General features: G+C 40.8%; 1 protein-coding gene across 3 annotated transcripts in view; it reads right to left on the bottom strand.

Annotated features, from left to right (window-relative positions):
* The window catches only part of lrch4 (leucine-rich repeats and calponin homology (CH) domain containing 4), a 46,774-nt gene extending 42,890 nt beyond the window's left edge, over positions 1-3,884 (bottom strand). For all 3 annotated transcript variants that reach the window (XM_053416043.1, XM_053416045.1, XM_053416044.1), the window contains exon 1: positions 3,476-3,884. In XM_053416043.1, coding sequence (XP_053272018.1) covers positions 3,476-3,644 — 169 coding nt within the window. In that variant the 5' untranslated portion in view covers positions 3,645-3,884. The remainder of the gene's footprint in view (positions 1-3,475) is intronic.
* Between the last annotated feature and the right edge of the window lie 9,827 nt (positions 3,885-13,711).

The raw sequence follows: 13,711 nt of genomic DNA, 5'->3' as shown, positions 1-13,711 counted from the left end.
ACCTGGCAAGACTGTACCTGAAAACCACCATGACAGTTTGGTGAATCAGCCACAGCTGTCACAGACACACACACACACACCGAGGGTGCAGGGCAGGACGCTCATCTGATATAATGCTAGAGTGAGTAGACCCTAACTACCGGGTATGTCTGTGAAACTGAAAGCACCTCATTACTCAGATAGTACACATTGCCATACAGACATCCTAGGTGCTGCACAAACATGCAATAAAGGCTAAATGTCTAGAACGGGGCCGACAATGGAGCACAACCCAAGAATTAGAGTTGGCTGAAAAACAAATGAGTCACCATGACCCGGAGAGAAAGGCAGTGATGTCAGCAGCAGCCTTGTTCAGAGTGGAGGTGAGGACGAGGCAAACTGAAAAGAAGTAGAGAGATTCCTCCACAACCGTCAAAAGTGTGTGAAACACATACTTCCCCAATTGTAGTAAACAAACTTTCAAAACTCCTCTGTGGCCTATGAAAAGTGAGAGCTCATGCTTCACAGTTTTTGAGCTGTGAATTGGCACTTGGTTTCTGTACCAATGCTTCTCTCGGGCCTTTTTCATTCAACAAAATAATTGTTGTGTGTGGCAGGTGAACTGTTTAAATATGCCTCTCACAAACTCTAGAGCGAATCAGACAAACACAAAGTAAACTTCAGTACTGTTCAGATACTTATAACGCCTGATTAGTGCTGGTCTTTATTTTTAAAGTGTCAAGTGAGCACAGATCAGCGGGGGAGTCGGGACATGCAGCAAAGTCCAAAATACCTGTGTAGCACTTGCAAAATTAACATACTGTAGCCGAAACCCGACAGTTCCTGATTGCACGCTTTGGGTAAAGTATTGACCAAATGAACCGGCATGAGCTAGATTAAGTCGGTTGGAGGTTATAAATGTCAGTTTGCCATGCTCTAGGTACAAATACTACTTAGTCTGTGAAAACAGTTGTACAATGTCTTTTCTGGCTTTAGAGGAGCTTTGTCAAGTCTGCCATAATAACCCTGATGATGTCAAAGTGAAGTCACTGCTGCCCGGGCCTGGAGACAACAAAGGTGTAACAGAGAGACTGCGTGGTGTGGAGCATGAAATAGGTCAGACGTCTGTGTGCAGTCCAAAATGTGTGACCAAGGTGACTGTGCAAGGGAACTACACATGCACCAGGCATAATAAATCCACCTAGAACAAGACTAGGGGGAGGAATGATGTTATATTTCTATTTTGTTTTATGATTTAGTATAAAAGACAAATGATGGGAAATCTAATATTAATCTATGTAATTCATGTTACTGAACATTTATGTTGTTGTGTTTCTCTCTTTTTCTACTACATAATATGATGATAGCTATCTTGTGATTTTCTATCTTTTTATAAGAAACGTTTGAAATAAACTGAACTAAACTTAACCTACAGGAATCGAATGCAATGTGGGATCAGGTGCACGTGCATTGGAACGCCACACCAACACGGACCCTCGTTTATACTATAATTAGAACCATGGGCATGGACGTGTGATCACAATGTGTACGCAACTCTCAGTGGACACAGAGTGCGGAAAAGCATGGTCAACTCTCTACGGGAGGGCGAGACGTCTGCAGCGTTGGTTCTGAACGGTTACTTAACCTCTTGTTGTTCCTGGTCTGTCTCTTGTCTCTCAGCTTTTTTGTTGTGTGACGTTAAATTGCCGGCCCACCCCTTTAAGAAACTCACTTGTTCCAGCTTCTGAAATGTGGGTTTTTGCTGGGTTTTAAAATTAACCTCATCAATTCTTTAGCTCAATTTTCTGAAGAAGAGCAGGGGATATAGCTGAAATATTGTGTGGAATGCCACAGTTATTTCAGTTCAAGTCAGTGTAGCTACTGCACAAAGGGTTTCTGGCAGGGCTCTAATGTAAGATGTTGATTTATGAGTATGGCTGTCATCATTACAAGGCCCTGTTCGTTTTTCTCTGTTGCCACCAGCATGCTGAGGACTTGGATGACATCACCATAACATCTTCTGAGGTGATTTTGTCAGACTTAAAGCTCCTCCAGAGCCACATTATTGAACTGTTTTCACATGCCGAGTAATACTTCTCGTGATGTTTAAGCTGTACACTGCCATGCCCCTTTAAAAACACATCTTTAAGGATCACAGGTGTGTGTTTTACCGACTTGCCAGGCTGGATTATCCATTTATTCAAGGATCTGGACTCGGATAAACACGTCCTGATCCTGAGGTGGCATTACCGTGGGTACGGAAAACAGCTTCATCACCGCCACAGTCATTAGGGTTGGGTTTCTCTAGTGGCAGGTGTCGGCGTGTGTGTGTGTGTATGTGTGTGTGTTTACATGCGCTCATGGCCTCCTCATCCCATAGGGTGTGGACCTGGCTTGTTATGAGCAGATGGCCATAATTACCAAAGCATGGAGAGCAGCCGCAGAGCAAAAAGGGGGTGTCGGTGTTAAACTGCTGCACAGCCAGATTGATTTCAGCAACCTGGATGGGGTAAGCCTTTTTTCAACCAGGCCAGGCCATGGTACTTCCCTGTAATCCCCATACTGTCACCTGCGCCCACTCCACTGTTCAGGTTTGCTCTCTGCTGTTATCACTAGGTCAAGGTGACTCGGTACATCCCACAAAACAAAAACAACTTAGTGAAGCCTGAACTACACCAAACACAGGACAGATGTAGTCTCACACGTTTGGGAAGAGAAACTCACGTCAGACACTTCTTTCTTTCTCTTCTTTCAAATCCACTTTAAGAGAACTACCTCTTTTCTTTTTTTAAGCTAGAACTCATGTGGTTTTGCTTCAAGAGTAAAAGCTACTACACCATAAAACTTACCTCGACCACCGAGCAAGTACTTGTATTTAAAAACCCAACATTCTTTAACTCGGAGCACAACAGTTTAAAAGTGGATTCATGTATTTGCATACCAGCATTGTATTTCTATTTCTCTATTTTACACTTCTCTATGTACTCTCTCGAGATTTATCTCCAGGATTTATCCTATTCCGTGTACTTCCTTTATTCTGCTAAACTGGGCTCTCTGATTTTAAACTGAGCTCTTATAATATATAATACTATATTGTTTTTGCATCATCTATGTCCTCTCTCAAGATGGATCTCAAGGATTTAACCAATTTTATTACGTTTCCTTATTTTATTCTGCTCGCCTTTGATGACTTATATTCCGCTAAACTTGGCTTTTATGATTTCAAACTGACCCCTTTTCATCCAGGGCGTGCAGCACCCTGAATATACATCTGTGTATGAACTGTGATTTATAAACGAAAGTGACCAGGAGAAAATGAAAGTGGCAGGTTTTCTGGGGAGGGGGGGTCTTGCTAAACGTGTCGGGGGCAGAGGGAGAAGGCGAAGAAAGAAGCAGGTGGTGCTACAACAATAGGCGCAGCAGCCTGCTCGCTGACACCGCTCCGGTGGAAGTTGAAGAGGAGAGCGAAGGGGGCGAGAAAAGGGAAAAAACCGACCTGCGTGAGTGATGTCGGACAGGTCGTAGTTGCGGGCGCTGCGGGGAAACTCCTTCAGTTTGCGGGTGGCCAAGTTGAGCGCCCCGCTCGCCGCAGCCTCCTCCAGCGCCTTCTCCACGCTCCGGCTGGCCGCTACGGTGGCCGGCAGGGCTCCATCCCCCGCAGCCATCGAGCGCACAGCTCTGCCTCCTCTTCTACTTTGTTTGAGGCGTCCGCGCCGCGTTCATACCCTGCACGTCCTCATGCGGTCCAAACCGAGCAGCCCGCCGATAAACTTGTGTGAAAGTACACGGTGAAATCCGAGAAAACAGGGGGAAGTGATTCTGTGAAGGTGCGTAGTGGTTGTTCCTCCGCGGGAGTTGTCTTCTTCTACCGGAGCGGAGCGCTGCGAGCTGTCAATCTTTCAGGAAGTCGCATCAAGCCCGAGTGTTTCACAACGGTGTTAACGGAAAGATGAGCCTCTCCTCCAGAATAAAAGCACAGATCTTTCCACCCCCAAAAGAACAATAAAACTATGCCATTCTCTTCCATATTCTATTTATAGTTCAAGTTCAAAGCGTTTATCGTCATATGTACAGTCCCTATACAATGAAATATATTATATGTAATATAGTATAGTATAATATATTGTATAACAAATATGTATAAATTACATACAATATAGAGCACAGGTTAAAAAACATTTATAGATGTATAAGAAGGATTTATGGGATTGAGATTGAATAAATTTCTCCCCCTCCTTTTCGAATGTTTAGATTAAATCCTTAGTATTTCATTTAGTTTTCCTCATATGTTTGTAAATAATACTTTTTTCAGTTTTTTCCACTTGTAAGTATACTTTATCTTTTTTCTATTCACTATGAATACTGTTAAGAGTTCAAAAAATCTATCTAAGAAAAGTATAAAAAACAATTAAGAGTAAAAGATATAAAAATAATAATTGCAATAAAACATCAGTGCAGTGTAGTGCAATAGACACATATTATGATCAGCCCATATTCACAAATCACAATTTGTCTCATAGGGCTTTAACAAGGTGTGAGATCCTCTTTCCTTCCCTCAAGAAGAGAAACGAATAACTAAAAATACCTCTTTTAACAGGGGGGGAAAACATAGAAACCTCAAAAAGAGCCACATGTGATGGATCCCTCTCCCAGGAAAGACAGTAGTGCAATAAATGTCAAGTGTAACTGAGGGAAATCGCAACAAAATAACAGTATTTACAACATTGATTTGAAGAATCGTTTTTTAACATAATGAAATGTTGTGATCATAGTCCACATCAGCTGCCAACATGATTAAGATCAATGATTCGCCATCACAGTCTCGGATTTGCGAAACCTCTATCATGATCTATGGTCCATGATCACAGTTTAAAATCCACCATTATTATCCAGGATGTGGTCGCAGCAGCGATCCTGGAAATGCAAACAATAAAGCACAAGGACTCCAGGAAAGAAGTCAAGTCAGTAGCATGTGTTCTTGAGACATTAATGTGATAAAGAGGGAGAAGAGGAAAGAGAAGCATGTCATGTGTCCTCTGACATTCTAGACCTATAGCAGCTTAAGTAATAGCAGGTCCAAGACAGACCTGAACCAACTCTAACTTCACTTGTTAATTCTACTGCTAATAATAATAATAATAACAATAATAATAATAATACTTTCTTTAAATGGTATTTCTCAAGAAAAAATTACAAAGGGCTTCAGAAATAAAAAAAACACACGGAGTACAAATACATAAAAAACATATTATCAAATAAAATTCAGTCACATGAGAATAAATAAAAGAATACAATTTACTAAATTCTAGGATGACCAACCATTACAGTAAAAAAAAAACTAGTATTTACAGACTCAGCCTGTCGTATTCCCTCATCACTACATTATGTTTCAGTACATAATATTATTAATGCTATTATTATTATTTGTTGAAGTAGTACAAACAGTAGTTGTAGAAGTAGTAGTAATGTTTTTTCATGCAGAAAACAACAAAAACACACAGACATTCTGTTAACTGGCCTGTATTCACTGCTTTTGTCGTCCTTGTGAGGCGTTGGTCTAGTGGCAGAAACTTGGACTATGGGCAGAGAAGGTCTCTGGTTCGACTCCACGGAGAGACAACAAAAGACGAACCTGGATTGATCTGTCCAAAAATCCAAGAGTCTCCCTACCCTGTCTAGTGCCCCTGAGCAAGGCACCTTACTCCCCCAACATCTGCTCCCCGAGCGCCGTACATGGCGGCTCACTGCTCTGTGTGTACTGCACCAGATGGGTCAAAAGCAGAGATTAAATTTCCCTACCTGCATGAGTGTGCAGAGCTAAAAAAAAAAAGAAAGCATTTTATTGTGATAGTTATAACCGGAAGTATAAGAGAGCAGTAATTCTCTCTACCTGGCTTTTATGTCGCTGCGAGGGGGCGTGGGCGTGGTCACAATGCAAGTATTTTTGACCGGCCCCCCAGGGGGGCGGGGCCTCTGTTTACATATCTAATGCTGTTTTAATTTCAGCATCAAATTAATGTTGAGGCTCAAAGGCAACAGGCAAAATAGGAGTTGTACACTTGTGATATGAATGAAGCAGCCAGATCATTAATGTCCCATTATAAAAAAATTAAAAGGAAAAGCTCATGGCTCTTTGAATCCATCCAATTGTTTATCTTATTCTTCATTGTAGTTATAAAAAGTACAAGATCAAAGGACCCTCAGTTAAGGAGGAAGAGCAGAACCCCAGTGTGCGTCTGTGGTCTTTGTGTGTGTGTTGTAGCTGTTTACACAAGTGTCTAAACATTCATATAAGTGCAAATGCGGAGTCAGCAGGACCACATTGTCTCCCGAGAGGTTTATAGCCCTTATTCCTATTGCTCAATTCTTTCAGGAACAGATGAATCCCCTCCTACACACACACACACACACACACACACACACACACACACACACACATTTCTGCACCCATTAGCATTGTCCCCACCTCTCCATCCTCTATCCATCCTTCCCTTTAGCTCTTGTCTCCTCCCTCCCTCTCCAGCGTCCCATTGGACCATCTGTCAAAGTCCTGTCTGACTCGTGTCCCAGCTGGGACCAGTGTGAGTGTGTGTGTGTGTGTGTGTGTGTGCGTGTGTGTGTGTGTGTGTGTGTGTGTGTGTGTGTGAGAGAGAGTCTGTATCGGTTATGCAGGGGTTAACTTTCACTCTGCATGTGCTTGTAAAATCCATTAACAGTCGCTGCCTAACTCATTTATTCCACTGTATTTCTGTGAGATTATAGTGACCTCCCCCCACCCGTGGGGATGCTGTAATACTGCTTGTTCGGCTGTTTTGAGGTTTCCTTTGTTTGTTTCCATCTTCTGAACCCATCGAGTCTACAGAGCCGAAATACAGGCCACTAAATGAAATGTTGTCATGTGTTGACTGATGATATATAAATACACAATGATGAATTAATGAATAAATAAACAATCAGTGGATATGTTTTTGACACAAATGGCATTTGTTCAAGATGTATAATATAGGCTGCACAAATCCAGGTGTCAACCAAGTACATGAAATGCTGGAGATACAAGAGTCATTTTATACAGTGCTGCTATAGAGACGCAATTTTGTTATTTTATCCCAAATTCTGGAGTGGTCTTGCACAGCCAGATCCCCTCGGTGCTGGCTGCTACTTAATCATTCTGATGTGAGGGGGGGTATTTCTCTAATCCTAACCATCTTGGCCAGTGACTGTGCCCCTGCAAAATAATGTTTGCAATAGTATTTCCCTGTCATTAACATGGCAGATTACAAAGAAACTTATACATTTTAGAAAGGACAGGATGGTGAATATCTCTTGTATGTTTGAAGGTCTTCCCCAATAGTAAAGTTGCCATCCGCCAGAAGATGTCAGTGGATGTTGGCAGCCACCAGTGGATGTTGGGGACATACCTCATAGGTTGTGTACCTTAGCCTCAACATGTGCTCCGGCCTTTTAAGCACAAAACACCCTCTTCCAAGTGGAACCCACCACAGGCTGATCAGACCTGCGTGTGTGTCCTTAATATCTTTGGATCTCTTCTTCTGATTCAGAGTCACTGGTTGCAGCATTCTGCAGTTTGTTCTGGCACAGGGCTTCTCCGTGGATTACAACATCTCAGAGCAATCAGATGGTGGATGTTGCAATAAATCCCCTGCAGCCAACCAGCACTGGACGAACTATTCCTTTACAGGCAACTCCGGGTACCGCAGACTCTTCTTCTCATTTGCGTCATCGACAGCATCCTCCCAGGGTTACAGCCAATTCACCAAGTAGACAAAGTGCAAGAATGGTAAAAGACATGCTTCGACTTTGTGATTGCAAGTTCCAAATCTTCTCCACAACTTGGCATTTTCAGGATGCAGGTGGTTGTTTCCTTTAGTGAAGATGATTTCTAAAACAAGCAGATAATGGATGGAGAGGAGAATACAGAGTGGGACATGTGGTCAATGACAGGCTATACCCTCAGTCTACCTACATTCAGTCAAACTATGACTATAGTGACTTGGAGTAAGTGTGTTCCGACTTCACTGGAACAAGAGCAAGGTGTCACCTTAGCTCCTTCACATATCAGCACTGATGCATTCAGTTGATGTCGCAAAGGGGAGGATCCAGGAGGGGTTTTTTACCTTCGATTTCACTGCAGGGTAATTAAACTTTTCTTTTTTTTTGATCAGGCATGTTTAAGGGACTATTATCTATGAGTGTGCGCAATTTGGTGCAGCTTCTACAGAGACTGTTAGGCCCAGGAGGATGCACTCATCTCAGAACCATTCTAGTTGCTGTCCGTCCGTCTGTCTGTCCACAGGATTACTCACAAACTACTGATCGGATTTCCTTGAAATCTTTTGAAGGGGGAGGCATGACCCAAACATAAACCCATTATATTTGGAGCGGATCCAGATAAACTTGCAGATCTGGAAGTTTTTTTCCATTTCTTTAACGTGGCGAGATAGGGGGTAAGGATTGGCCGAGGTATGCACTCTCTGAGCACTCTTGACCTCCTCATATAAACTTATTTAACACTGACTCACAAGAGGTTCAACAGATGATTTGAAGCACACACACACACACACACACACACACACACACACACACACACACACACACACACACACACACACACACACATACACACACGCTCTTTCGAAAACAAATGCATGATCATCCAGTGTATGAGCAACACAACAAGGGCTGTCAATAAAAAGAGCAGTGACACAAGCTCTCTGATAATGAGCGTGAATATTCATGCTCTTCATTGACCCACATGCTTTTGTGATGATCTTCATCATCATCAATGTGACCAATCAAAAGAGACAAAAGTTTGTCAGAATTCATTTAATTCATTAACCCACCAGATCTTTTTTTGTATCTAATGAAACAGCCACTCATCTTCTTGATGAGGGGTCTTTTCCCACCAAAATTGTCTTTCTTTTTTTGTTTTGGAGTGACATCACAGTTTCTCACGCTCTTTGTCCATTCCTCCTTCCTCTGAGCTCTCCCTCTCTTCCTCTCCTTCCTGCTGTTTAACCCCATGTGGGTTGTAGAGACACAGTCAGTGTCCTGAGATACCTCTCTCCAGGGTGCAGACCTTTTCCTTTCTCAGCGTTGCTAACCATAGCAACAGCTACACTAACAGATCAAAATTGAATTTGAACATAGACGTTGATTTCGAGCCATGCAGGAGTGTGTGTAAGTGTTTTAAGGTTAAACAGACTAAACTGTGAGATTTGATTGGCCACTCTGAAACTCTAAGATACGATTAGCCTGATGTTAATGTTAGTCAACTATTTAATATTTATAATGACGATTTTAGAATGAACCCTTTAAAGCTACATCTGCTCCTGAGGTCCCTTTATACAGAGTAGTCTGTAGTAGTGTAAAATAATATATATCTCTGCATAGTCATAATCATAATCTTATAAAGGTGAATAAAGTGGTCAGGTGGGACCATTTAGAAATGAACAGAACCAATAACTGAACCCTGTGGAACATCATATTAAGTTTTTATGTTGTTTGGACCTGAACTCTGTGGAGCCCAAAAAGTTAAGATTGAGCTAATTCTAGAATAGAATAGAATAGAAGAATAGAATTGTATTTGTATTATCTATTTACGTTCAGTTCCATTAGTAGTTCAAAACAACCAGGAAAAACCACAACTAATAATGACTTTCAATCGGAATTCTGTGTCTAGTTAAATTCAATTTCAGAAGCCCTATGGGTATTAAAAGTGAATAATGCATGTGTAGTCTTACAAGTGTGAGCGTGAGTGAGAGCTGTTGCTGCTCTTAGTGCTACTTGTAAAACAATGAATGAAATTACACATGTCTGCTGCATCATATCAGTCTGTGTAGCTGCGCTTTGTTGTCTCTAACCCCTGCGGCTGAGCAACTTCAAGGATTTGCTAGTTGTCCAAATATCAATATATGGATATTCGACAATGTTCGGCTTGTCCACACAGCCTATACAGCTGCACACAGTGTGGAAGATCATGGAGATTACAGCAACTTCAGAGTAGAGGGTACACAAATAACACATGTACAAAACAACCAACCACAACAAATGTACATTCTTCTCCAAATTTGACAGCTTTAGTCAGTATTTACTTACTGAGATGAACATTGTACACAATGGCACAATGTCGTTTAAAATACGCACATATATATAATTGTATTTTAGAGTTGACAGATCTGAGTCTCTACACTTATTATGTGGTTTCATTTCAATAAATTATCCAATTACTGCGTATCTCGACACACCAGTGATGGTGCCCTGCTGTCGAAGCATGAACGGATGCTAACCCTGCATGTAAGAGTAGGTGATCAATTCACAAAATGTCTCAAATACAGAGACATACTATTTAGAGATAGCATTTTACAGAGTACATCGTAGATATCCCAGGTTGTGTCATTAGAGCTTTATCAGTTAATTTAAACATTAAGTCTACTAAATCCAGCCTATCAAACTTTTTATGTTACAAAATGCCTGCAACGCTACTTTAACTTGGTTTCATAATTTCAGTGTTTGCTCTTTTCTAAAAAAACATTTGTGTTATCACTGGTTGTGTGGTCCTGTGTCATTTGGTTCCTGGATCAGGCCTGACCTGACGAAAGAAGAGCCAAGAGTGGATGAACCCCCGTGACAAATGGAGAGAAGGACTTCAGCAGCAGAGACTGAGAGATGATTGACAGTGACTGAGGGAGAGAGGGAGCGGGGAATGAGCGAGCGAGGTGGAGGTCAGTGGAGAGAGTGAATGAGTGACTGCTGAAAGCCTGAGAATGAATGGTATGTGATTTAGATGTGACCAGCCCACCACCAGCTGTGCGTGTTGTCTCAGACACAGACGCATGCATGCACACACACCAACACACACACGCACACGCACACACACACACACACACACACACACACACACACACATTTTGTCTTATCAAGTCCTGACACACACCCCTGAACTGGAGCCTGTTACCCATTAACACTGCAGTAAACCGGGATGAAAAGGAAACTTCAATCTCTTCAGTCTCAGCTGCTGCCTGATATCACGAGATGATTCGTGATCATCTTGAAGCAACTACACACTTTCAGAAAACACTCATGTGGACTTATATCAATAATACTCTTATTTATAGCTCTCACACAGCCCTAACATTGATATCCATTCTGTGTATTCACTTTTTTTTCTTTATTCTTTGCTTCCTCATCAATACATTTATTAATTTGTTTGAGGTTGATAAACTAAACAAAACTGCCCCGCTCATAGTGAAATGTAAAAGTCCACCCTTACCCCCTCCCCACATAAGAATGATGAAACAGTTGTAGCCCATAAACCACACAAAATCTCTCTTTGTAAAGGGTAACTGTGTTTTGATGTTTGGAGACAGAAGCTCAACAAAAAAAACTGAAGGGAACCTTGAGTTAAGTTTTGTAAAAAAGATAAATAAATAAATCAAACTGGTGGTTTAAAGGTCCAGTGTGTGGGATGTATTGCACTGTGGTTGCGCCAGAACGTTTCTACAGTAGCCCAGATTGGACAAACCAGACACTGAGAGAGGCCCTTTGGTGTCTGTATGTCATCTGTAGACCACTTTCTCCACACTTGGAAAGAAAGGGGTTCAGTGGGATTCAATATGATGGGAGGGACCCCAGTTTAAAGTGTTAACATCAAATCAACTTTATTTAAAATGGGGTTGTTGCTGTGTCTGGAGGTCAAAGAAAAACCTTTGTGTCGTAAAACAAACTTGGGAGAGGGATAAAGCGCCAGTTGATACAGGTGGATACAAGGTTAACATGTCAAACATCTTGGAAGTGAGTTGGTCCCATTTAACCCATTAACACATTGGATATTACCTCAAAAAATGTTTTATGAAACAGCGCACAGTTATTAAATCCCATAAATAAAATTCAATGGAAAAGCATGACATCATCAATGGATAACCTAAAGTACCTATTGGTAAATTTTCCTCAACCAAACCTTTGACAGATGTTGGAGCTTAAACTGTAGAGTCCAAGTTTGGCGCCATTTCACCATTCACTTTCACAGTTCGGTCCCATTTAATGCGAACAGCGCTGTAGTTAAAGTAATAGAACTGAATAGTTATCAGCTTGAAATGCTGATCATTTTTCTTCTTATTGTCTTAAAGCCAGGAAGGAAGAAGGCAAATAATACAATGTCAAATTTGAGTAGAAAGGTAGACAGGTGGAATGCTTGGATATTTATTCCCTATCTTCTGGAAGAAAATCTGGGGAAATGGAGAGAGACATTCCTTCACTGTCTATGTCTAACTGCTCTGTGTCTCCTGGTTAAATTCCAGTGGGGAAGAAATATTTCAGGTAGTGGATTTGGTTTTTATGTCCCTGTGTCAGTGCGAATCAGTAATCTGTTGTTGTTCTATTGTGAATTATATATCATAGGTATATCCACTTTTTTGGTTGAAACTCATATTTGTCAATTATGAGAATAATATCTGGGTCTTTATGTCTAAAGCAGTATCTTCCCAGATAGAGGCTAGAAAACAAACACCACTAATTATCACATTAAGGCTCCCATAGCTAATTTCATTTCAAGACATTACAAACAATACGATAAACACAATGATCCTCTTGTTATGAAAGTATTTTTAATTTCAAATTGAGGGAGGAAATGTTGAGGAGGCATTCATATAATACTCCAAGGATTTTATATTGCCACTCTGCCAGCTGGGGGACTTTCGAGATTAAAAAATAAATACTGTTGGGCGAATGAATCAGCTGTCTCAAGCTAATTCGGCTTGGGGGCCTGAAAGAGCGTAGTCCAGGTATGAAGCTCTGGTGGGAACAGGAAACTACTCTTTGTGATTTATTGAGTTTAAGATTAATCCCATCATCCGTCTGCACCTTGAACCTGTCATAAAATGTATCTCTCTGTTTTAATGTTGTGGATAGAGTTGAGGGATGTCACTATTTACAATGACTGCACCCAGAATTATATGCATATATCGCCATCAAGTGGTAGAAGTACAACACTGCAAAATCGTGACTATAAGAATATTTGGAAAATGAAATATTTTAATGAGTCAAACCTATCGAGATGAAATACAGGGGTTTTGGTCGAAAATATAATAAATGTCTCTTCCCAGTCTTCTGACACTCTTCCTGTCAAAGTTCCCTTTTAGCTTTGGAATTTGTATTGTTTGCTCTGTGTTTGTTGAATATTTCATATAACTGGGATGTTCATGTGTGTTTTTCTCAGTAGAACTGATGACAAAAGAATGTTGTTTTCATTGCGAGATATAAAATTCAGGTGGCAGAAATACAACTTCCCTTTGACTGTAAAGAAAAATAAATACTGAAGTTTCTATGGCTTTTTACATCAAAACAATGCAGTCAGTCGAAAGGTCAAATAAGAAATAGACAGTGTCTTCTGTCAGGAGAGGATGCTTTTACATGATTAGTTTTAATTATAACTTTAAATATAACAATACCCCATCCTGTCAGCTGCATCTTCATGCATAAGCACATTTTACAAAGACCTTTTTCAAAAAAACAATGGAAACACATCTTGATGCTTTTGACCCTGAGGGGCTGATGAGTTTTGAATTACACCTGTTGTGATTTGTGTCATTCGAAATGGAAGTTGTCCAGATACAAAAAAAGTATATATTTACAGTTTAGTATTATGTCGAATATGAAACTAAACTTATGTGATATAAATACAAAAAAAAATTGATTTGATTAAACAAAATAGACA

This window comes from Pleuronectes platessa, chromosome 23 (genome assembly GCF_947347685.1).
Source record: "Pleuronectes platessa chromosome 23, fPlePla1.1, whole genome shotgun sequence".
Classification (NCBI taxonomy): Eukaryota; Metazoa; Chordata; class Actinopteri; order Pleuronectiformes; family Pleuronectidae; genus Pleuronectes; species Pleuronectes platessa.
The sequence above is the reverse complement of the archived record's forward strand: the minus strand, read 5'-3'. Positions and strand labels throughout refer to the sequence as shown.